Raw genomic sequence first — 23,428 nt, 5'->3', positions numbered from 1 at the left:
GAACTTGTGACTAGAAGATCATATGGCTGGGCTTGAGACAACATTGAAGGAAGTCTCTGTGCAGGTCATTTGATGTCAGTAATCTTGGAGTCTTGTGGCGGATGTTATTGGGATTGTAGGGCTGAAAGTTTGAATTAGCTCAAACATGTCCGCCACTTAGTCTTATCATTTATGCAATGAAGGTCATAGTCCTGTGTATATTGACCCCTTTTTCATTCCACCTATATGCACTCTTCTACACATTTACATTTCCTAACTTCATCATACAACACAGTATTCCATCACCTTGCACCTTCACAATCACCACTGATGCATTTTTTTTTCTTCACAGTACCACCTCCTTTAACACATCATTGCATGTTTAAGCACTTTATTTTTTGTGTTCCTCACAGACCGCATATACATTTCTCCACTTCATTTCTGCAGTTGAAATCTCCATTTACATGCATGGTTCACGGTTACACAGCACCTCCAACCAACCTAAAGCTGTTGTTACTTCATGTTTAGCCTTCTAAAAGGTTTGAACTGGAGTTTTCTACAGCGAACTCTCTTATACCCCCTCCCCCCCAGATTTGGAGATGGGTTTCTGTACTTGATACGGCACTCCCACTACATTGTTCACCTGTTTACTTTGATTAAAGTTGCCTCATCCTGCTGCCATCTACAACAACATATCTCATTATAGCAAGGTCATTTGTTGTATGTCTATCCATCAACTTACTCATGAATATGTATACATACATTTCTCTTAGTTAACTATAGATATCACACTCAAACCATAAGTAAGTTGATTTGGCTACAACATCTTTTACTTAGTTCTATGCTTTATATCTGGTTTTGTGCTAACTCATTTTCTTGCAGGAAAACCATAAAAAACTTATATTGCTCTCCTAGATAAAGAGGTCCTATCATTTTAAATATCCAACTTCAGAAATGTAATAGCTAGACCATAATGAGAAGTTTACATTCCCTACATTAGATTAGAATGTATGAGCATAAATATTTTAGAAATGCTTGTTTTCATATCATTCTTCCTCTTTTATTACAAAATTTTATAAATGGGAACACGAATGGCACATGCACCATTTTTATAAGAGGTGATTAAATCCTAAGTTGACGATTTGCATCAATGGCCATAGTCAGGATGTGAACAAGACTTAGGATTTTCATCTTTTATGGAATAACATTGGATCCACACTAAGGAATCCCAAGTATATTTGGTGACATGGTATGTCCCAGACCACTGATCCGACTGCAGATTAAACTCTGGCATGTTGCCCGTTGGAAAATGAATGTTGGCGCGAACATGCCGCTGCGAAAACTGTCTGAGACATCTTTCTGGCTGATAATCAACACAGAAGAAGGGGCCAAGCAATCTATAGCGCTTGTTGCGAGCGTAAGTGTAGCGAGGAACTGTTTCTTTCCTGTCGAAGAAATCCCAAACGATCTCCTTCTGATGCAGTTTCTCGATCAAAGCTTGACACTGAATGGCAGACTTCGGCTGCTTACTTTTGAACCTGAAGGAACTGACCTTTGATGAAACATGTCGCAGGAACCACGACTGCAGGGCATAAGTGCATCCTTCCACTAAAATGGTTTCTCCAAGAGCGAAACACAACTATCTGTCGAATATAGTCGGTCACTCATATCTCTCGAATACACACATCACCACCTTCCACAACCTTTTCTGCTCCTTTTCCTCCAGGATCAAAGAACAAAATTTTGCAAGCCTTGAGTTTTTTTTCTGAAACTTGAGTTTGCTGAATTCATGTGCTCTGAATTGTGACAGTAATGCACATCACTCCGGTATGTCTTCCTGTTGCGATGATGTATAGTTAGTATTGGTTGCATGCATGCTAGCTTGCTGCAACAGAATCCTTACAAAGTCCTATAATTGCAATTACAACACAACTAAATTTGAATTGGAGTGGCTTGCCTTCATCCGGTTGTATAACAATAAGGCACCACCCATCTTTACTATAGATAGTAGTAGGTAATGACTCCCTTTAACATGCATCAATGAGAGTCTGTGAGCACACCCCGACCGACTGTGGTTGGTGAAATTAAATGGTTGTGATTGAACCTCGTGTATACCTTAGTAAAATTGAATGGCTTTTGACAACACAAGGTTTTTTCTCAGGTAGTTGAGCCATAAATCCAAGCTGAATAAGTACTCAGGAAACCAAGTAATCAAACTTCTTGAGGTATTGCTTGTTACTCATATAATCTGAAAATATGAGGCGCACTAATTGTATCGCTGGGTTCCAGCCAGCAGCTAACAGGGTCCTTATAAACAGATTTGACACGGAGAACCATAAACTCATTGTGCATGGGGAACGACCAGCTTGAGGCCTCCAAGGGTCTGATCCCTCATGAGTCTCTCCATGTTAGCAGACCACCCAAATTTCACAGACACCAGAACACAAGGAGAAGAGCTCATATATAGCAATCCAATCAATTAAACTATACTCGTAGTCTCAACTACTTTTTTAAGAAAGGTTGCTTTGGGTTTTGTTTTGGTATCAACCCCATGTATACAACGAGACAATAAAGAAGGGAAGATCAAGAAATGTCTTTTCATCGATAGACCTCCAATGAAGGCTAGCACATGGAACGTTATGCGTCGACACAAGCCATCCATCATGGTGTCATCCCAAAACTCAAACACGTTAGCATTAAGGGTAGTTGTCATTTCATGCTTTCCTTGGCCAACATGAGGTCCATAGACCCTCATAGTACTGCAAAAAATTGTTAGTGGGTTAGCAACATTAGGGACATGATCCAGCCCAACACCATAGGCCATTTTTCGTGGCCTAAATGGCTCAGCTCACATGCAGAGCCTCTTCCTTATCGTGTTTTGCAGGAAGAGCCCTCTCTTGCATACATGTCCACTGCAAGCTTCGGGTCTAGTACAAAACCAGTAAGGAAAAACTAGTATTGTGACTTCTCCTCGTAATGCATAGGCTCATTAAAGGAGCAAAAACCATCAACACCTTGTCAGTCAAACGGGTACAATGATCTAACATATAGTGTGGGAGGTTCGAGGTTCATTTTGCAAGGTTCTATATCATATTTTGCATCATTTCGCAAGGAGCTATTTAGTCCATTTGTTTCACTATGAAGCTCATCACTTGTTGTAACCTCCTCCATCAAAGCCTAAGGAGCCTCATCGACCTTGGGGATAAAGGCAAGATCACTCTCGTCGGTTTTATCGATGTGCTGCAACAACTGATTCGATTCACATGTTGAAAATTTGATACGTTCTTTGAGAACATTTTCACCAAGGAAAGTGGGTCGGAGCTGCTGCTATGTATCTTGGACACGCACTTGGATTTGTTGTAGCAAGCTCGATATTTGTTGGAAGCTAGTTGCAAGCCCGGACATGTGGTTTCTCACACAAACAAGCTTGACGTTGCTTATATTCTTGGTAGTTTTATTGATGAAGGCGGAATTCATTTTAAAATTTTAGAGGAACGAAGAATTGTTCGCTTTGATACCACTTAATGTGTCTGGGCAGGTTCAAGAATTTTTGGGTCGGGGTAGGCTCGATTAGCTCAAGAACTAGGTCAATTGGTCAACTTGGGTAGACAGAGATTCGATTTATGATACATTTTGATAGAAAAATCAAAACTTCCAAATGATGCTATAGGAAAATCCCAAAATTAGAGGGATGATTCTAGACACTTAGGACTAGGTACAGTTAAATTTTTTTAAGACAACACGGGGATATGGAGATATGACTTAAACAATTGTTGGGACAGGAACAAACTGGGTTTTGAGGACAGAGATACCAATTTGTAAAATTGAGTTTTCTTGTAGAGAGCTTAATAAATCATGAAATTTAGAAAGTACACACTAAATAACCTAAAGTGTATTGGGCCCAAATTTTAGACTTAAACACCTTAAGGTTTGAGTTGGACGATTTTACGAAGTCTGGCTACTTTTCAGGGTATGTCAGAATTCAGGTTGGGCTGAATTGGGTCTGAGGACTTCTAATTTAGGATTGGGGACAAGAGAAGAGCTTGCACAACTTATTGGACTGGGAAGGTCAGATGCTCCACAAGATTGGCTTGGGATAGGTGAGACCACCGAGGATTCGAAGTTGTGAATGCCAGATTGAGATGAGCCTTGGTTGCAGCCTTGGGTCTCTGACTCACTAGGGATCAACACACCTAAATATGAGAGAGAGAGAGAGAGAGCTAGGGAGAGTCATCCTTAGAGAGATGGAATAATTTGAGAAAGAGATACGAGTGACAAGTGCAAATTCAATTCATTTGATAATTTTTCAAGCTTAGAACAATGTCCCTATATATAAGCCAAAGAGGGCATACAATGCCTTACACCAATTGCTAATCAAATATTAAATAAAAGTCCAAATCTAGTTAAACCCCAAATAAGCTAAGAGTAACTCTATTTAAACCCAAATGGGCTAAGACTATTCTTGGTTAAGCCTACTTAAACCAAATAAAAAGGTCTTCATTTTTAATCCACGCTTGACTTCCATTTTCCTTTCTTAGAGAGGCAATCAAAGCCCCTTCACAATTTTTAGGGGGCTCCAGAAATAAGAAAGGATGCCCCCTAGGGTGGGTCCCACTTGGCTCCTCTTTCATTTTTTATGGCTCATGTTTTTAAGACCTCTAGAAATGGGTAGCTTCAAATTTAGATTCATCAAAAATAGGCCTAGGTTAAACTTAGGCTCTTAAAAAATATCAAGGCCATAAAGAAGTTTTCCACTTTTAGCCAGCTCCAAAAATAAGAGTGGACGCCCCATGGTGGCCCCACAGTTCAACTCCTCCCTGTTAAACGAGGTTGGGATCTAGGTTGACCTGATTCTCTCTCTCTCTCTCTCTCTCTGGTGGCAATGTAAGCAAACAATCCAAAGAAATACATTGCCGAAGTACATCACCAAAACTTGCATTTCAAACTGATCAGAAAGAAAAAGGAGCAACATTCCGAAGATTTCATGAATTTCTTGAACCATTATATCACCAGTTTTTCCTAAATTACCAGTAGTCCTCACAAAACTTTGGTTATGACAAATTTAAAACCACCATTTTCATGGAACAGATTGCACTCAAACAAACAAATATGGACCTACAATTTGCATTAAGGGTGCATAAACCAGAAAAGATTCCCAAATGTTTTATCTGAAAGTAACATCATCAGGCCAAACTACGAGCCAATCTAACCCAGGAAATTCATCATCACCAAGTGAAGGACTAGATTGCAGAGAACAAAATCAGCGAAAGATCTTTCTGGAGGCCGATCCTGGAAGTGACCAAAGGCATTTCCATGTCAAGCTTAAGCTTCAATAAAAGTTGACATGAAAAACACCTTTACCTTGAATTCTTGGTTTTCTTGTATCCTCACAGACAGGAGTAACACATGAGAGAAAAAAATAGTCCTGAACAACAAACGTTTCCACATAAACATGCACCAAGGGTACAACAGATTACCCCTTTTATTGAAAAATGGGAATGCACCACGTGACCACTGAAGGTAACATACCTGCCAGAACTGCAATGCCTATGCATGAAAGAACTACTGAAAGAAAAGAATTAAATGGAAAAGAACCAACTATTGCCATATAAACGACCTGTCATGTAAACAAATACTAGTAAGGTGAGAAAAGGAGATGGTAAACCAGCATCATAGCATATTCCACGATGTCATTAAGCATCTAGACATGAACAACGATGTATGCAGTAGTCGACACTAAGTGGTAACTACCAACAAGATTTTCTATGACCGTGGCAGCCTAGACAGCGGTTAGCATTTTAAAGTAGAAATACTTTTCATAGTTTGCCACAGTGGAATAGAAATTATTCATTCCCTCAATAGCTGGCATCATCCTCATGATGGTGTCATCAATGGTAATTCATATCAAATTGTTAGTGAAAAGACAGGTCGTCTCTCGGCATGTAAACAACTAATATCATAATCATCTCCTCAAATATGAAAAAAAACACAACTGCTTTTGTTGAAAAGAATAAATACATGACCCTAATCCTTTTTTCTTTTTCTTTTTTTGGTACGCAAGCTGCGAGCATGGGAACTGAACCCAAGATGTCACGGTTATCACCGTGTGACTATGTAACTTTCCTAACAGTCACACATAGGTCCAAAGAGAAAATAAAAAAGGATCCACTGAGTTGATACAAACTGAAGAAAAAGATGAAAAAGAAGTTTAAAAAGTGACCTGTTGCTGTTAGAACATGTTCCTCCTGCGGCCCTGCCATTCCCACACAATCAACTAAAAGTGCATTCATGCCTTTCAACTTTCAAGATGGTTCCCATGTCCAAGGACTTGCACCCACTTGATCACTCGAGAGAATAAAAAAGGAAGTTTGAAATGGTTCCAGCAGAAAGTTCACATAAACTTACCAGGTCAGCTCCTTTTTTCCTCTCGTGCAGAAACTTCTGCCTACACTATTATGCATGTTCCATTACTAATGATGCCCATGTTTTAGTTGCTCTCAGTTTTGTGTTCCTTTTTTCTCTCATAAGCGTTATGATTAGCTGATAGGACTATGCCCTCGTTTAATCTATTGCATTAGCAGTTAGAACTTCTACTGCAATATCACACAGCCAATTTAACAAAACAATGCATGCATGTGATATTTTCCTTCTAGCAAACCAAATTATTATATTGTTGGTTCCACCTACTTCTACCCTTGATATTGTTGCTACTCTTCATATGTTCCCTTGCTACATTTGGGGAAGCTCTCCACTGTCATCTTTGTCTCATGCATGTTATTCTGTAACAAGTTTTCTTATCAACTGATAACTTAACCAGATCCAAGAATGTTGAATGAGACAAATGAGCTAAAAAGAAGATTCACATGATATTTATACAAGCATGCTAACATTTGCTCATAAGCATTATAGAGTAAATACTAAAACATATTGTTAAGTGTACTTTCACCTATTGTAGCCAATCTCATTATAGATCAAACACTTACTAGATATAAGATATTTGTGTGAAGGTTTGGAGGTCTACACTAATATCATACAAATCTCCTTAGTTGGATTTTGTCTTTCAGAGGTTCTCAAGATATTTGTACGAATTCAGGAGGTTCAGTAAATATCATATGAATTTCTTTAGTTGGATTTTATTCTCACAAGATAATTGTGAGAAGGCCAAAAGGTCCACGCAAATATCATGTGAAACTTTAGTTAGATTTTAGTCTTTCAAAAGTTCACAAGATATTTGTGTGAAATTCAGGAGGTTTGTGCAAATATCATGTGAATCTCATTAGTTGAATTTTAGTCTTTTGGAGGTTCACAAGATATTTTTTGCAAAGGTTAGGAGGTTCGCACAGATTGTATGCAAAGAATAAAATGGTCTTAAATAAGTTTAGAATCAGTGATTTTGGGTATGCGGATAATTTTGATATATTTCTTGGTATTTGTGGAAAAGGTGCCATTTTTGAAGAACAGTACGGTCATTTTGCTGTTCTCCTTTTAGCATGGAATCACTTAGCTCCCCTGTGGGCATGGTTGGAAACTTTATGACAATGTGGATACAAGTGATATTCAATTGGAAGATGGGCACTGGTTCAGACAAATCAAACTGGGCTTGTGTGCATAGTTTTAATGGCAAGTGGGTTCCACAACTACAACCTGAGGGGGGCAGTATTAATAAACCAAATGTCCAGGGCTTATCTTGTGATATGATTCTTTTTTTGTTATATATGACATCAATCTTTGCATTGCAAATGCATCACCCAACATCAAAACTGACCTATTTATTCTTTGAAAAGATCTACTCATTTAACTTTTAGCACTGGATCTAAATTTTGAATAGCAGGTCCACTTCCATGTTTGAATCCTAACAGGGTCTCATAAGAGTGTGCGGATCCTGTTATGATCCCGGACCTATGGTACTAGATCGGTTTAAAACAGGTAACATGTATTTGATTTTTATGTGTAAAAAGCAAAATGGATCAAATTAGACCCAGTATCAACTCAGGATCGAACCTGGGTCCAACTGAACCTGCCTATATCTATTCCAAATCCAACTCATACTATCTGGGTCTAACAAAATGGGTCGGATTTGAGTGTCTTGGGTTCATATTTTGACATTTCTAAAATGACTTTGCAGTTGATGTTCTTTGTTAATTTTTATGTAGAACTGCATGGGAAAAGTTGTTGTATGCGCATGATTTTATGCTACTACTAACTGTATTAGGAGTGCTAGTCACATGGTATGAAGAAATTATTGGTGCCAACATTAAAATAGTGTCTATTTCAAGAAGCAAATAGTAGTTACAAGAGTAAAATGGCACTTGTCACATCGTTAATTTCATTTCTCTAAGAATCTGATGCTATTCAAAAGTTTGCCACCTGAATACATCATAAAGTTGATCATATTAACTTGAACCAATTTGTTTTTTTATTGTAGCTTTTCACTTGGAAACCAGACTCACGGTTTATTTGGAAAACCTCTTGTTTGGAAGATCCATCTCATGTCTGATGCTGCATGGTTTCATTCTGCAAGAACTCCTAATCATTCCCTTGAAGCTCACCAATTTATGATAAATGATCCACTTGTTCCCAATAATTTAGGAAGCCATTCTTGGCCCAGAGGGCAGACGTGTGACCATGCGCTTCAGAACTATGGACCCCACACCACCGAGGTGGTATCCCATGTGGTAAGCAGGGTCCTGTGTCAAGCTGAAGGCCCAGGATTGAATCCCTCTGCCACATAGGGCGGCTGTTCTGGTAAGGGTCTACCCCAGCTTGCCTTTAAAAAAAAAAATATGGGCCCCACGGATTATTACAATACAACCAATAAAACTCTGTCAGAATCTAGAAACTGTAGAGTTTAGATTTTTGGATTGGATTTATTTCATAGATGAATGACTATGGAAATCTAGCCATTGGACATCAATCAATATATGCTCTGTGAAATCAAAATGAGTATATAAAAGCAAATACCAAGGCTGAGTGAAGTATCCAAACATTTTATCCTGATTCCCACTCACTACCTTTCTGCTCCGTCTTAAACTTTTTGGCTATTCTTGTACAATAGATTCCTAAAGGCATTACTGGCTCTGAATAATTTGAGAGAAGCTTTAAAAAAGATAATTCACTTGACAGTGTTTGTAAAATTCAGTCCTTAGGCTGTTTATGTTCCAAAAGTGATTGCTTGAAGAATCATTTTGACTAATTTTTCAGCTTGAATAATTAGGTAGTCTTTCCAAGTTAGTGCAGACATTTAACTTGTCTAATATATGAGTTACTTACATTTGCTACAAAAATTCTTTGTTTTCCCCCTTGTATCATTCTGATCTCAATGTCATTGTTAAATATATTCTTCTCAATCAATTCATCAGGATGAAAAGTAAAAACTGATTGATGAATGGCATATAATGTGGCGAATCTGTTGTTTCTATAAGAATTTCAGGTTTTAGTGCAAGTATTTATATTCCCATGAGGTTTTGTTTAATTTTATGAACTTCAACCACCCTTTTGAAGAAATGTGGAGTTATACTTTTGTGCGCTGCTGCAATGCCAACTGGATATAAGGCTTTTCTGGTAATCATGACTTGGGCTCACATTTTCTCTTATGGTATTGCTTTTCTTTTTTATAAAAGGAGAAACCACTGTTATGGTTCAAACCTATGTCACATGGGTGCGGGTGCGACACGGGTACGGCGCAATTTCAAAAATTTTGGACACGGGGACACGGCTATATATGTGGATATTGTCCTCTAAAGTTTGGCACCAGCATGAGTGTTTTTACTAACTTTGCAAATTGTACTTTTTGCAAATCTAAGTCATTGTTGGTGCTTGGGCACTACCATGGTATCCTTTGAATTGTTAAGAACTTAATTTTACTGAACTTGTTGATGTTCACTCATAAAAGAGGTTGGTAATGGTTTCCATTTGCTGTGGTTATTCTAATGGTACAGTGATGACACTGTCAATATACCACCACCATTGAGGAGGATTGTCTTGGTGGGTGTTACCTTTTTTACTGAAACTAGTTGTGTTTTTCATGGTTTCCTGCAGGTTCAAAGAGTATTCGAGTTTTGTAGTCAAGGTTTGGGCTCATCGATAGGGAGGTCTGATGAGTTGTGGAGTCTGATTCAGAGGTTTTGCCCTTGCAGAAAGGGAGGTCCGGGGGCTCCCGCCGGCGCGGGTCCTTGCCTTGTATAAATTCTTTATTTTCTTTCTTTTCTCTCTTGTTTATTGTTTCCTTCGGTTGTTTCTTGCTCGCGGTTTGCGTAACAAGGACCCCCCTACCCTGAGTTTGAGTTCCCATGTGAGTGCCCCCTTTCTGCAAAAAAAGCAAAAGGCCCCTTAGGGTTGAGTAGGGGCCATGGAGTTTCAAGCCATATATGTGAATATATAACAATATAAAAACACTCATGCTATATATATATATATATATATATATATATATATATATATATATATATATATATATATATATATATATATTTAAAAATATATATAAAAAGATCATTTTTTTATTTTTTGCCCTAAAAATGGACAAAAATAGACTCAGTCAAAGTTGACCGAGTTTATAAAGTGGACGGACTTGGCCCCGGTGCATTGACCGAGTCCGCCCTGTGTTCGAAGCTGCACCTGTGTCCGCACTCGTGTCGGGGCGTGTTGAAGTGGGTGCGTCGACCCCCTAGCCGAGTCCGTGTGATGGTTCAAACGTCCTATTACAGGCCAAGAATTGCCATATTTCGGTGTGGTATAAAACTCCACAACTACACCCTCCTCCCCCCATCGGGGATAGTTTTCCATTATCTTCGACCTTGTGACAAGGGACACACCCTAGATATTGAAATTAAGGCATCCTTCAACTTAGATGTCTTAAGCCAATCCACCTAGCCATGTGTGTGGAGCCCTTGTGAACTCTTATGGTATTTCTTATGTATTAAAAAAAATTACATAACTTGTCTAACCATGTTTTACTTCAATTGCATCATAAGTTTTTCAGGTTGTCTTTTCCTCTGGTTCCATAAAAAATTAGCATGCCTAGCATTGAATCCTGACATTTCAAATTCTTGCCCTACAGATTGCCACAAGTAAATCAGTGTAAATGACCAAAGAGGCCCTTTCATGAAAAGCTTCATTTATCAGCATCTAGTTGCTTGAACCATAGGTGGACTTCCATTTTGTGATGAAATCCAGATATGGTTCACATTTTCTTGAAAATCTGGATATCACAAGTGTGGATGATGGTCTTTCAGGAAGGCAAATTTGCCCCAATTTTCTGTATGGTAACCATGGAACTTCCTACAATTCTGATTAGTTCCTATGTTAAACTAGAACTATTGTGTTATAAGCACAATGATTCATCATGGATGTTACTGTAAGAGATGCATTGGCAAGAAGGTAGCCTGATCATGGTTATCAGTGTTGAGTCATTGTGTCTGGCCGGGTCGACTGTTGCCTCTCCTTATTTAAGCATGGCTAAAGTTAACTTCATAAATCGTCACCAAATGTGCTCTACCGTCTAAATCCATAGACTTTCAGATTCAATTTGGAGTATGGTTATTAGAACTTATTTCCTGTAATCATTGATTAATTTATATGTCCAACTCAGGCTATTATATTATAAGCAGAATGGTTCATCAGGGATATTGTAGTCAGAAATGCATTGGCAAAAAGTAGCTGTAATGATGTTTATCAGTGTTCGCTCATAGTCTTCGACCAGGATGACTGTTTGTCTGTCCTAAAATAGGCATGGATGAGGTTAGCTTCATCAATTGTCACTAAGTATGCTCTAGTGTCTAAATTCCAAATAGACTTTCAGCAATGTGAATGGTTTCAGAAAAGCAGTACTAAATGCCACAAACCGGCTGATATATTGATTTTGTGGTGTTCTGTGTCATCAACTGAACATCTTGCTAGAAATTAGAAAGGCTATGATGTGTCAAAGTCTATGCAATGGCAGGGAGGATATAGTGAAGCAAAAACCTGTATTTCATGTCATGCATACAATGTTATAAAATGAATCAGGCTTCAACCTGCCAGAGGAGCGTGAACTATATAGCATGAGGCTTCACATCTTGTGATCCTTTTGTTTAGACTTGGTTGGCTTGGCTTTCAGTTCTTTGTTGAAGTCCAAATAGCACCATGGGTTTTAGACATGGAAAAGGTCAGGAAGCCAGTTGCAGCAGCCCAAAAAACACAAGGATGTTTTCATATAAAGCTGTCATACTAAGATAGGCGCCACAAAGGCTATGCATGGACAACAGCATCTACAGTATTATCTATATTTTGGTTGCAGCGGTTGTAGATGAGGGTTCTGTACATGAGAACAATACATATTCTTGCTTGAACGCGTGTATTGATAAGTAAAATCCTAGTAGACTTCATTCTCTGCATTGATTTTCTAGTATAAAGGGTAAATGGCCCTTTTGTTTTTACACATATTTAGAAACTCGGGTGTAATTCCTGTTCTAAATTTGAATAAAGTCACCTGTAGAATACTGTCACATGAACAACAAAAGCATTAATTCCTAAAATGACCTCTTTATGCTACTGGTGGCATGTCATTGGTGGATTTCTCTTAATATGAAACCAACTATAACTTCTCTGCTGCTTTTTAACTTGCATAAAACCACAGGCTGGTGGTTTTGCCTCTCTCTCTCTCTCTCTCTCTCAGGCAGATTAATCTACACCTAGCCAGATCACCTAATCAATTGGTAGAGCCAAAAATGATGAATAATTGGGTTCAACAGAGGAGAGTGCAAGATGCTTATTTGACAAGCTCAGCACCTCAATCACAAAAATTAATTTGCTTACCCAATCATACAAAAGAAAATAGGGGTTGGACAAATAGAACAAATCTGTGCAACTACAGTGGCCATATGGGTTCACCATTAAACTGTTTTTGGATTAAACTCTAAAACCAAGATCTGTACCATACATTCATAAGATGGACGGTCCATATTGTCCTTCCATTATCATTGAAATTAGAAGAAGCTTTCTGATAGGGCCCAGAAACCAAAGGATGTCACACTCACAAGCATGCAAAGACGATGATACATCATACAGTGTGAGTCTAAAGATTACCTGTACTCACCCACCGGCGAACCACTGAGACCGCATCAAGTGATCCATGAGGCGCAGTCGTATCAACAACCAACTTTGGGATGTCACACGTGTCGTAATCCCAACCACCCTCGTAACCATCCAACAGCCTCTGAAGCTCCTCCCATGTCCCCGGCTTGTGCCGAAATGCATCCGCATCGTGCTCTGAGCCGCGCTGCTCCAGCCGCCTCCGCCACTCTATCACGTCTCCAGGTCGGCACTCTACGACCAATATGCGGGATTCGGTGCTGGCTGCCAGCTGTGAGATCTGGTTGAAATGCCGCCGGCGGGAAAGAGGGCAATCGATGACGACGCCGAGCCCGAGATGTAGCTGTGTGTCAGCAAGCCGCCAGAGAACAGAGTAGGAGAGCTCATTGCAAATACTGGCGGCTGCCGCCGCATCGGGGATTGCACTCTGAACTGTGGCGGTACAGTCACGGATGTCATCCTTGTCCAATAAAGCGTACCGGAGATCAGCAGCGATGGCTTGTGCTAGTGTGGATTTGCCAGTGCCTGGATGACCTTTCATGGCAATTATGCACGCACCAATATTGGTAGTCATCTTGTGTGTAAGCTCAAGAAAGCTATCTCACTTCTTAAGCAAAGTTTCTCCAATCCGTTTTATATATGGAAATGCTTTGTATTCACTGAAAATTTTTGCACCAAAGGTGTTTTTTCTGTCATAGCAAATTAGTGAGGAAAATGATTTGGTGACATGGTCTTCAGTTTGGTGAGCTTGAAAAATAAGTCTTAATAGCTGTCTGCTGCCACAAGTCCATGTAGTTTCCAAAATTTCCTTGCCCTCATTTTGTATTTTCTTTTAAATTATAGAACTTCATTTTTGGCTTATGCGTTAGGTCACAATGTCAGTCATGGCTACATAATGTTTCCTGATGGTTATAGCTGCATGTTTTTATTTGCTATTTTAATATAAAAATGTGGTCATTGGGAATCTTACAACACATTTTATTTTTTATTTTTTCGGAGGTCAGAAAAACTGAAGATTTAGTTGTGCTGGTCTTAACCTGTCGTACCTACGGTCGTCATCTCGGCGGCGTAAAACAACCCTCAAGAAATGCCCATTGTGCTTCACCATGCAGAAGGGAGTGCCCAAATGGGATTCGAACTTGGAATGGGGGAGAAAGCTCCCTATCCCCAAGCTCGAGGCCAAGTGGGCAGTCCTTTAGCGTTTCACATACTGCACAAAATTAAATGCACTCTATCGATGGCTTTACACCTTTATAAGCAATAATATCTGATAACAAGCCTCCAGATTGGGAACAATAAATATCTAGGTCCAATTCATAGGCCCAGATCCAATTATGTGGCTAGAGAATCAGGCGGCGATTGGATATGACCCGCATCCAACATAATTGTGTCAAGTTTTGTTTTTTTCAAGCACGTTTGAACAAATAAGAACATGATAGATCCCTAATTGGATTAGGGACCAATTGGATCTAAGGGTGTCAATGGGTCTGTTTTGATCCAGACTCAACCCGTACCAGGGTTTGGTGTTAAAGAAAGAGGTCCGATTAGAATTGGGTTCAGACTCAAATAGTCCGATTTCTGAAATTCTTCAATGAAAGAAGATATATATATATATATATATATATATATATATATATATATGTGTGTGTGTCTGGTTCATGTAATCCTTATAGAACCTGAGTATGGTTTCTCTTATGGTGAGTCTGATTGTACCCGAAACGGGACCCAGTATCAGCACCTTAAATCAGATCTCAGTTTGGTCCCACCTAGGCCTGAACCAGATCCGACCCATTGACACCTTAATTGAATCTTATAACCTGTAAGCACGTAGCCCCAAAGAGATGGATCATCTTTAACTTGCCTAATCAATATTCTCGATCCATCAATATTTCTTTCACGGCTGTGGGTCATGGATATGCCTCTCAGTGGGTCAGGTCTTGCCTCCACCCAACCTGATTAGGGTCTGGACCTACCAAGGTAGGTTGGATTACCTAATTGGGTCTTACCTGCAGATCAGAGTAGCATAATGGGCTTGGGACAAGGCCAGAGTCCAACCCCAGGTCCAATTAAGATTCAGAATTTTTTAGCGTAAAATGTTTTTAAATGTAGAAAATGCCAGGCTTGATTATTGCTATCCTAACAAAGACCCAAATCTAGTCTTAAGTCCAGGTCCGGATTCACTCTGATCTGGCTCAGGTCCGACTCATGGCCAGTCCAACACGTCATAAATGTTTAGGGCTTTATGCTATAGGTGAGAGGAATCATGAGCATGATAATGATTTGAAAAAATTTAATCTGAATGGATATTTATCATTTAAAGCTGCTCAAGCCTGGCTAAAGTACACGTTCTCCCAAATTTAACAGGGGTGGCCTTGAAAATGTGGTTTTCAACACCATTTTTTTGTGTGAAAGGCAAGCTGGGGTTAGGCAGACCTCCACCAGATCTCTTAAACCATATGTGGCTTCCCAACTGTCTACAAAGTATTTGTGTGAATCTTAGGAGGTAGGCCTTAATTTATGATTTTACAGACAAAAAAATAAAATATTCTTAAAAAACACAAAAGCTAAATAAAAATTTCTTTTACACCAATACTTGATTCAATGAAAAAAGATGAATGAGTGCTGAGATACAAACTTTTTGGTTGTTCTAGTATGTAGAGCATTTTTCTATTATGGTTTTGGAACTCAGAAATGAGAACCCTAGAAGGGTTTTCTGCTCTTACTAAAAGCATGAAAGTTATAAGCCTATGTCTCAACTTTCTAATGACTATAAAAACATAGGTTTTTTTTTTTATGTTGGATTAAAGTGATACAAATATAAGAACATAGACTGTTCTGCAAAAAAATATATGAATATGTGAATTTTTTTATAAATATATGAGAATTTCTTCATAAACATGTAAATTTTCTCTTATATATATATATATATATATGTGATTTTCCTCCCAAATATAAAAATGTTCAGATAAATATGAGAATTTCCTTCTAAATATATGAATTTCCTCTTAAACATGTAAATTTTCTCCTAAATATATGTGAATTTCTTCTTAAACATGCTAATTTTTACCTATATATATGATTTTTCTCTCAAATATGTGAATTTTCTCTTAAATATGTAAATTTTTACCTAAATATATGTGAATTTTCTCCTAAACATGCAAATTTCCTCCTAAGTATGCAATTTTTCTCTCAAATATGAAAATTTTCAACTAAATATGTGAATTACCTCCTAAATATATGTGAATTTCCTTTTAAACATGTGAATTTTCTCTTAAATATATCCAAAAGGTTGCATATTTAAGAGAAAATTCACATATTTGGGAGGAAAGTCACATATTTAAGAAGAAATTCACATATTTGGAAGAAAAATCACATATTTAGAAGAAAATTCATATGTTTAGAAGAAAATTCACATATATTTAGGAAAAAATCTGCATTTTTAGAAAGAAATTTTCATATTTTGGGAGAAAAATTACATATATAGGAGAAAATTTACATGTTTAGGAGAAAATTCAAATATATTTAGAAGGAAATTCAAAACAGTCTCTGTTTTTTATATCAGTATCTCTTTGATAAGACAGTAGAAACCAGTGCGATTATAGTCATTGGAAAGTTGAGACATAGGCCTGTAACTTTCATATTTTGAGTCAGAATAAAAAATTCCCTCAGGGTTCTCATTTCTGAGTTCCAAAATCAGAACAAAAATATGCTTTACAGACTCGAACAACCAAACAATCTCTTTCATATGACATTTTTTTCCAACCTCTCATCAGATCAAGGTGATATTAGTGGCATTAAAAATCTAACACCTTGATCTGTCTTTGTTCTTTTTATCATTTTTTAGAACTTTTGGCATAGGTGGCCAAAAAATAGCATAAAATAATCAAGATTGGCCCATCTATGTCTGTTTATCACCTATATTAGGAACACTACTAGGGCTGCATCTAAAATGCTCATTCATTATTTTTTAGCAAATCAGGTGTCATTGAAAAGGTATTCATGTCTAATTTCCTTGTTCATTTTTGTGTTTTTTAAAATCTTTTATTTTCTAGGTTAAAAATTAGTCACAAGGTCTTGGATACAATACTTGATCATATATTTATGAAAAAATTTGCATATCTCAAAGGAAATTTACACTTGTGAAGGTTAAAATAGTCATTTTAACATTGAATATTTATGGTTTTGGACATTGGGCATATTTTTAAAAATTGTAGGGTTTTTCGAAAAAAGCATCATTTTTGTCATACAATATGATCTTTTTTTATTTTAAATATTTATGCGAAGGTCAAGAGGTCCGCACAAATATTATGTGAATCTCCTTACTTGGAATTTTGGCTTTTAGTGGTTCATAAGATTTTTATGTGAATGTCAGGAGGTCTGTGCAAATATCATGCAAATCTCTTTAGTTGGATTTTAATCTTTTAGAGGTTCGCAAGATATTTATACTAAGGTTAGGAGGTCCGTGCAAATATGATATGAAAATCCTTAGTTGGATTTTAATTTTTTAGAGGTTCACAAGATATTTGTACTAAGGTTAGGAGGTCTGCAAATATGATATGAAAATCCTTAGTTGGATTTTAATTTTTTAGAGGTTCACAAGATATTTGTGCGAAGGTCAGGAGGTCCACACAAATATCAGACGAATCTCCTTAGTTTGCGATTTTAATTTTTTGAGAGTTTGCAAAATATTTACGCAAAGGACAAGAGGTCCACACAAATATTAGGTGAATCTTCTTAGTTGGATTTTAGTTTTTTGGAGGTTCAAAAGATATTTATGCAAAAGTCAAGAGGTTCGATTAAATATCAAGCAAATCTTCTTAGTTTGATTTTAGTCATTTAAAAGTTTGCAAGATATTTTTGTGAAGGTCAGAAAGTTCATGTAAATATCATGCGAATCTCCTTACTTAGATTTTTAGTCTTTTAGAGGTTCGTAAGATATTTGTGTAAAGGTGCGGTGTTTCACATAAATATTATGTGAATCTCATTACTTAGATGTTAGTCTTTCAGAGGCTCACAAGATATTTGTGTGAAGGTCAAGAACTCTCTGCAAATATTATATGAACCTCCTTAGTTAGATTTTAGTCTTTCATAGGTTCGCCAAATATTTGTGTGAAGGTCAAGAAGTCTGCACAAATATCACATGAATCTCTTTTGTTGGATTTTAGTCTTTTAGAGGTTCATAAAATATTTATGCGAAACTCAGTAAATCCACCCAAATTACATACAAAGGGTAAAATGGATCTAAATAAGGAATTAGTGATTTTGGCTATGGGAGAAATTTGGACATATTTCTTGGTATTTGTAGAAATGTGTCATTTTTGAAGAAAAATATGATCATTTCCAAAAGGAGAATAACCCCAATCCTAAAAATAAAAATATAGAAGACAATGATACTGAAGGGAAGCAAGAGTAGGCCAATTAAGGGTGAAAAAGGATTGAATATGGTCAAATATATGATTTGAATCTAACATGCTATTTATGGATTCAGAGCTTTAAAGTGAGTTCCAAACGTGCATCCAAATCATATTAGGATTTGGTTAAGCAGATTATTTTGGATCAATGTTTTATGTTGGATCTAATGTAGATTTGGATAAGAAAACCAATCAGAATGCAAATTTCATGCATAAATAACTTATCGTCAATCTTTTTCTTATTCAATTGGATCCAATAATACATGTTTTGTATCTGGATTCAAGCCTACCCCATCATATATGATCCAGATCATAACTCATATTTGGATCTACTGTTTGCATTTCTAATTTAGATTCAAATATGGAATGATCTGGATTTGAACTCATGTTTGGATCAACTATTTGTATTCCTGATTCAAATTCAAATCTGGCTAGATCCAACCTGTATCTAATCCGTTTCCATTATAGGCAAGTGAAATATTGTGCTTATATAGAAAAAACACCACACTTGTGTTTCATTGAATTTGGGAATAAAAAAATCGACATATAGGGACACCCTTGTCCAAGATCTTGCCAAACAATTGTTTTCATCCATACCCTGGATATCATGTTCTAGGAAATAAAAGGCAGTCGTCCAAATAGACCATGTGGGAGAATTTGAAATAAGACATCTATTATTACTCTTTAAAGCAACTTTCGCACCACCATCATGTTCTTGATTTCAATATCAAGCATTAAAAGCATAAATTTGAGAAAATGTTTCACTTGCTCGAAAGTCTAAGTTTTCATATGAAAATTTCCACTTACCTAAGAAAGTTATTCATAATGGTTGCATACATGCACGAAGTGTTGTCTCAAAGATGGTGGTACTAATTCTACCTTTTTCTTTATCCTTACCTTTACATTGGCAATTGCATAAATTCCTTTAATAGAAAAAACTTTTTTTATTACACAGAGGTTTTGGAATTTTTGTACGATACGGGTGACAACCATTGTGATGACAAGAACTGAATTAGCTTGAAGGTGTGCACAATATGTTAGAATTTCTGCATGATTCGGATGGCGACCATGGTGATGATAATAACTGAATTAGCTTAGTTACGTACTATGACACTATCTTAAAAGTGATAGTTGCCCCTCCAAGTAAAAAATGGGTAAAAAGGGTGAATTGCAACTTCACTTTTGGGATACAACCAAGCCTACACCTCACGTGTTTTTCTTGATCAGCTTTCACACTAAAATAATCGATTAGCACAACATGGTTACCTTGAGCAACCCTATAAACAAAAGAAAACAACTTTGATATAAGAGTGAAAGGAAGAAGAAAGGAGTCTACACCAGCCAAGCCATGGCAAGTCTTTGACCCTGGACTAAGGAACGTTCCAGGATATATATATAGACCTGGGTTAGATAGTTGGTCAACAGGTTCTTAGAGGTCCATTGACCACATCATTTAGCATGCCCCATAATGGCTATTAAATCCAAACATGCACCCACCAATGGCTCTTAAAGCCCCACATGCACCTAATAATGGCTCTTAAAGCCATGCATAAACCCACTAATGTTCAGAACATTGGGCTAGCCGTTCAGGCTAGGTGGTCAACTGAGTTATGGTCTAGAATAATCGTTGACTAATCAGTCAACCTCCCAAATCAAATTGTTGTTAAATATAAGTCAAATCCAAAGTTCAAAATTCAAAGTTTAATTGACAAACTCCTTGAGGGCCTTGCCTTTTATGTCAAATCTAAACATTTGAAACTCAATGTGTTTCTAAAAAATGTTTAATATGAGACTAAACATATTTCATTGAGTGAACTTTTCCCCAAAATTCATTTTTCAAAAAAAAAAGGTAAAGAGAGTGTCATTTGGCCAAAGAAATAGGTTAAAAAAACTATTAATTTTGAGCAAAAATAAAAACAATCCCCACGTGGGTCAAAATTATTATAGGAAAAACATGAAGCTGCTCATGAAAGTCATATGCATAAATGATGGTTTCTTTTGGGTTTGAATATTACTTAGTGTATACAAGATTCATATAATCTCAAAAACTAAGTAGCTAAGCTTTGAACTTAGTCCTCATTATAGACATCTTAGGCTTGTTCACCACACATTCCTTTCAAGTAATCATATGTGTCAACAATATATAGAGACTCAAATATTAAGGGTCCTATAAAGTATCTCATTTCATGAGTATTGTAGAGACAACTTAAATCTCATAGAAAATGACCCACACTATCATACTCATATAGGTGAGTCCATCAAAAGTGAAAATATGTTTGAACCACTTTAGCCAAATTAGCCTTTGAATCTCATTAAGAGTCTTAATGACTCGTTCTTATATCACAAGTTTTCGAGCACTTACACCAGAATGAGACATGAAGATACTCTTTATCTTCATATATAGATATATTATAATGTTCATCTAATTACTTCAATGACTTGCTTTCTCCATTGAACCAAGAACTCAGAGAACTTGAGTCTCATGGTAGGTTCCTATCACAGTTCTTTGATAGGTTTTAATCATATTCCTTCATATATATTTTGGATAATATTTTCGTGAAAGACCTTTCATAAATGGATCTACCTCGTTTTAGCTTACTTTTTCTCATACATTGCACGCTTTCTCATAAAATTATTTTGTGAATCTTCAGATATCACAAATATCATACTTAAATATTTGTGAAACTATGACATGTGTGATATTTTTTATTTTTAACGAATTTCTTGAATCATTTATAAATTTGTGGTCCTAACCTATGACAAATATGTGGTCCCCAACCTAATTTTTGCATAATTTAGGGTTTTTTTTTCTCCCCAACCAGTGGTGCCTAACCTGCTTCCCTTTTGGCAACTAATTTTGACAACTATTTTCAACTCATTTGCGTATATCATACTTGTTCGCATATAGGTTCTGAAATCTCGTGAAGTATATTTGTGAAAATCCTACTGATATGCAAAAAATAGACAGTTTTGCAAAATTGTTTCGCCATATATGATTAACATAAAACTAAATATAGTTGGTTTACAGGAAATCAGATAACTTAAAGTTTAACAATTACAAAGTTGCATTCAATACATGAGCTTCATTACAAAGTTATGGTCAAAGTTTAACTTGATCCATCCAATTACAAATGTAAGCTTAACTTGATCTATTACAAATGTTCATAATTGTCTATAGCTCAACTAGCTGGATAAACTCTTTTAACACCTCTCTAACTAATGTCCTCGCTTTTTCAGTGTCTTCCGCACCCTTGAAAGCCCTTTCCTTCATGTGCTTATAGAACTTGATCATATGATTCCTTATATTTGTGACATCTTGCTAAAAATAACGCCTTATTAACAAACAACTAAGTATATCGAACTTCTCAAACTAGTGAACAACTGACATATATGCATGAACTTCAATACCTAATTTTTAACCAAATACTGCATATATTGTACGACAAATATACCATAATCATACTTGTAAAATAATGAAATACTAAGTGAAAACATATACATGTATGAAATGAGTTAACAAACAAATGCAAAATAATTATTCATTTTTTTGTTGAAGAATACCCTTTATCCTTTGCGTCATCAAATCTTTGTAACAGTCGAACCCAAACTATGCTAAAAAAAATAAACCTACAACACATATACATAAAAAGAAGATAACAAACATATACCCAAAAGAAGATAACAAACATACACAAAAAAATAAGTACATTATTGAGTAAGTTATATTATCATACTATTTGTTTAAGGTTTTTATCTGTTAAATATGTGTTTAGCATATAATTGTGCAACTTGAAGTCCTTTTCTTTCATGCCCATTTCTCAAAGAACCCAATGCTTATTGCCCCAGTTGAAAAGAATTAAGAGTTGCAATATAAATCTAGTGTAATATCGTTGTGCACGTGAAAATTTATGTGTAAGTATGCAAAGTTATGAAAAAACATACCTTGTCAGCATCAAGAAAATTCTATGGCAAGTTATTGTTCTATAAGTAATGAGTTGCCCCACCTTATTGCCCTTTAGTTGTGATCATTTGCTATAAACAGACAAGGTTTACCAATTAGTTTTTATTAATCGATAGTAAAAAAAATATAAACACGAGGTAAGGTAAAGGGTCTTCGGTAAACTACCTCTTTCCTAATCCTTGTTCTGAGCCACTTGAAGCCTTTCTATGGATCTTGCAAGATGCTACACAATAAATCATGATGTGGTAACAAAAGAACAAAGAAAATTACGTGCAAACATAACAAAAAAATAAACAAATTAGCATGCAAAAAAACTAACACTTATGTCACTTGGCAAGAGAGTTTTTTTGCCAAACTCACGCTCTGGGGTGTTCTCTTCTATAGCTTTTCTTTTCTCACTAACTTGTTTTTAACATCAAAATAAATTGTATATGATTAATATCAAATATACACACATGATTCGGGATATTGCTTATACCTCATATACGATCAGATGTTCCTTGCTCTTCGAAACCCGAGCCCTTTGAATCCTTTTATTTTATAAGAACATGTATAGCCATACATCTTGAACTACCTAGATATATACATAAAGAAGTAATTAATTAAAAAATAATGGATATACATATAAAGAAGCAATTAATTAAAAAACATTGAATATACACACAAAGAAGCAATTCATTAAACAACACTGAATATATATACATATTGTTATTCGTAGTGCCACCTGTTGTGGTCAACCTCACCACATACACTACACTTGTATGAGACATCTCTGTGTTTTGTTCTCTGTCTATTGACCTTAAGTCACCCTACTTTGCGAACTACTTTTGGTGGATAGACAACTATAATAGTAGGTAAAGCGATGTGTGAGATATTATCCGCTATTGAGAAGAATGAATATTGATTATATACAGCTCGATACGATTCAACTTTGAAGAACTTATCGTAGTAATCCTCTGTTAGGTTGCCCTTATACAAAATGCATGTGATCGCATGTTAATAAAGA

At 36.5% G+C, this 23,428-nt stretch overlaps 1 protein-coding gene across 2 annotated transcripts; it reads right to left on the bottom strand.

The window, feature by feature from the left end:
* Nucleotides 1-4,950: 4,950 nt before the first annotated feature.
* LOC149822667 (uncharacterized) lies at nucleotides 4,951-13,762 on the bottom strand. 2 transcript variants are annotated; one of them, XM_089981204.1, is made up of 2 exons: nucleotides 13,045-13,762; nucleotides 4,951-5,268 (listed from the first exon to the last, which is right to left on the bottom strand). In XM_089981204.1, exons 1-2 carry the CDS (start codon nucleotides 13,622-13,624, stop codon nucleotides 5,240-5,242), a joined length of 609 nt encoding a protein of 202 aa, XP_089837330.1. In that variant the 5' UTR covers nucleotides 13,625-13,762; the 3' UTR covers nucleotides 4,951-5,239. The 2 variants fall into 2 exon arrangements, with proteins under 2 accessions (XP_089837330.1, XP_089837329.1); XM_089981203.1 differs by lacking the exon at nucleotides 4,951-5,268 and adding an exon at nucleotides 5,488-5,596.
* Nucleotides 13,763-23,428: the final 9,666 nt, after the last annotated feature.

The sequence above is a fragment of the Nuphar pumila genome, chromosome 11 (assembly GCF_984573655.1).
Source record: "Nuphar pumila chromosome 11, dmNupPumi1.hap1.1, whole genome shotgun sequence".
NCBI classification, from domain to species: Eukaryota; Viridiplantae; Streptophyta; class Magnoliopsida; order Nymphaeales; family Nymphaeaceae; genus Nuphar; species Nuphar pumila.
This window is presented reverse-complemented; position numbering and strand designations above follow the sequence as displayed.

What these genes read in the sequence shown, in the direction of transcription:
- LOC149822667 (XM_089981203.1), bottom strand. Translation starts at nt 13,624, where the DNA reads ATGACTACCAATATTGGTGCGTGCATAATTGCCATGAAAGGTCATCCA. An exon ending in TCGCCGGTGGGTGAGTACAG is followed by an intron (nt 5,597 to 13,044) that starts GTAATCTTTAGA and finishes TTTACATGACAG; the next exon opens with GTCGTTTATATGGCAATAGT.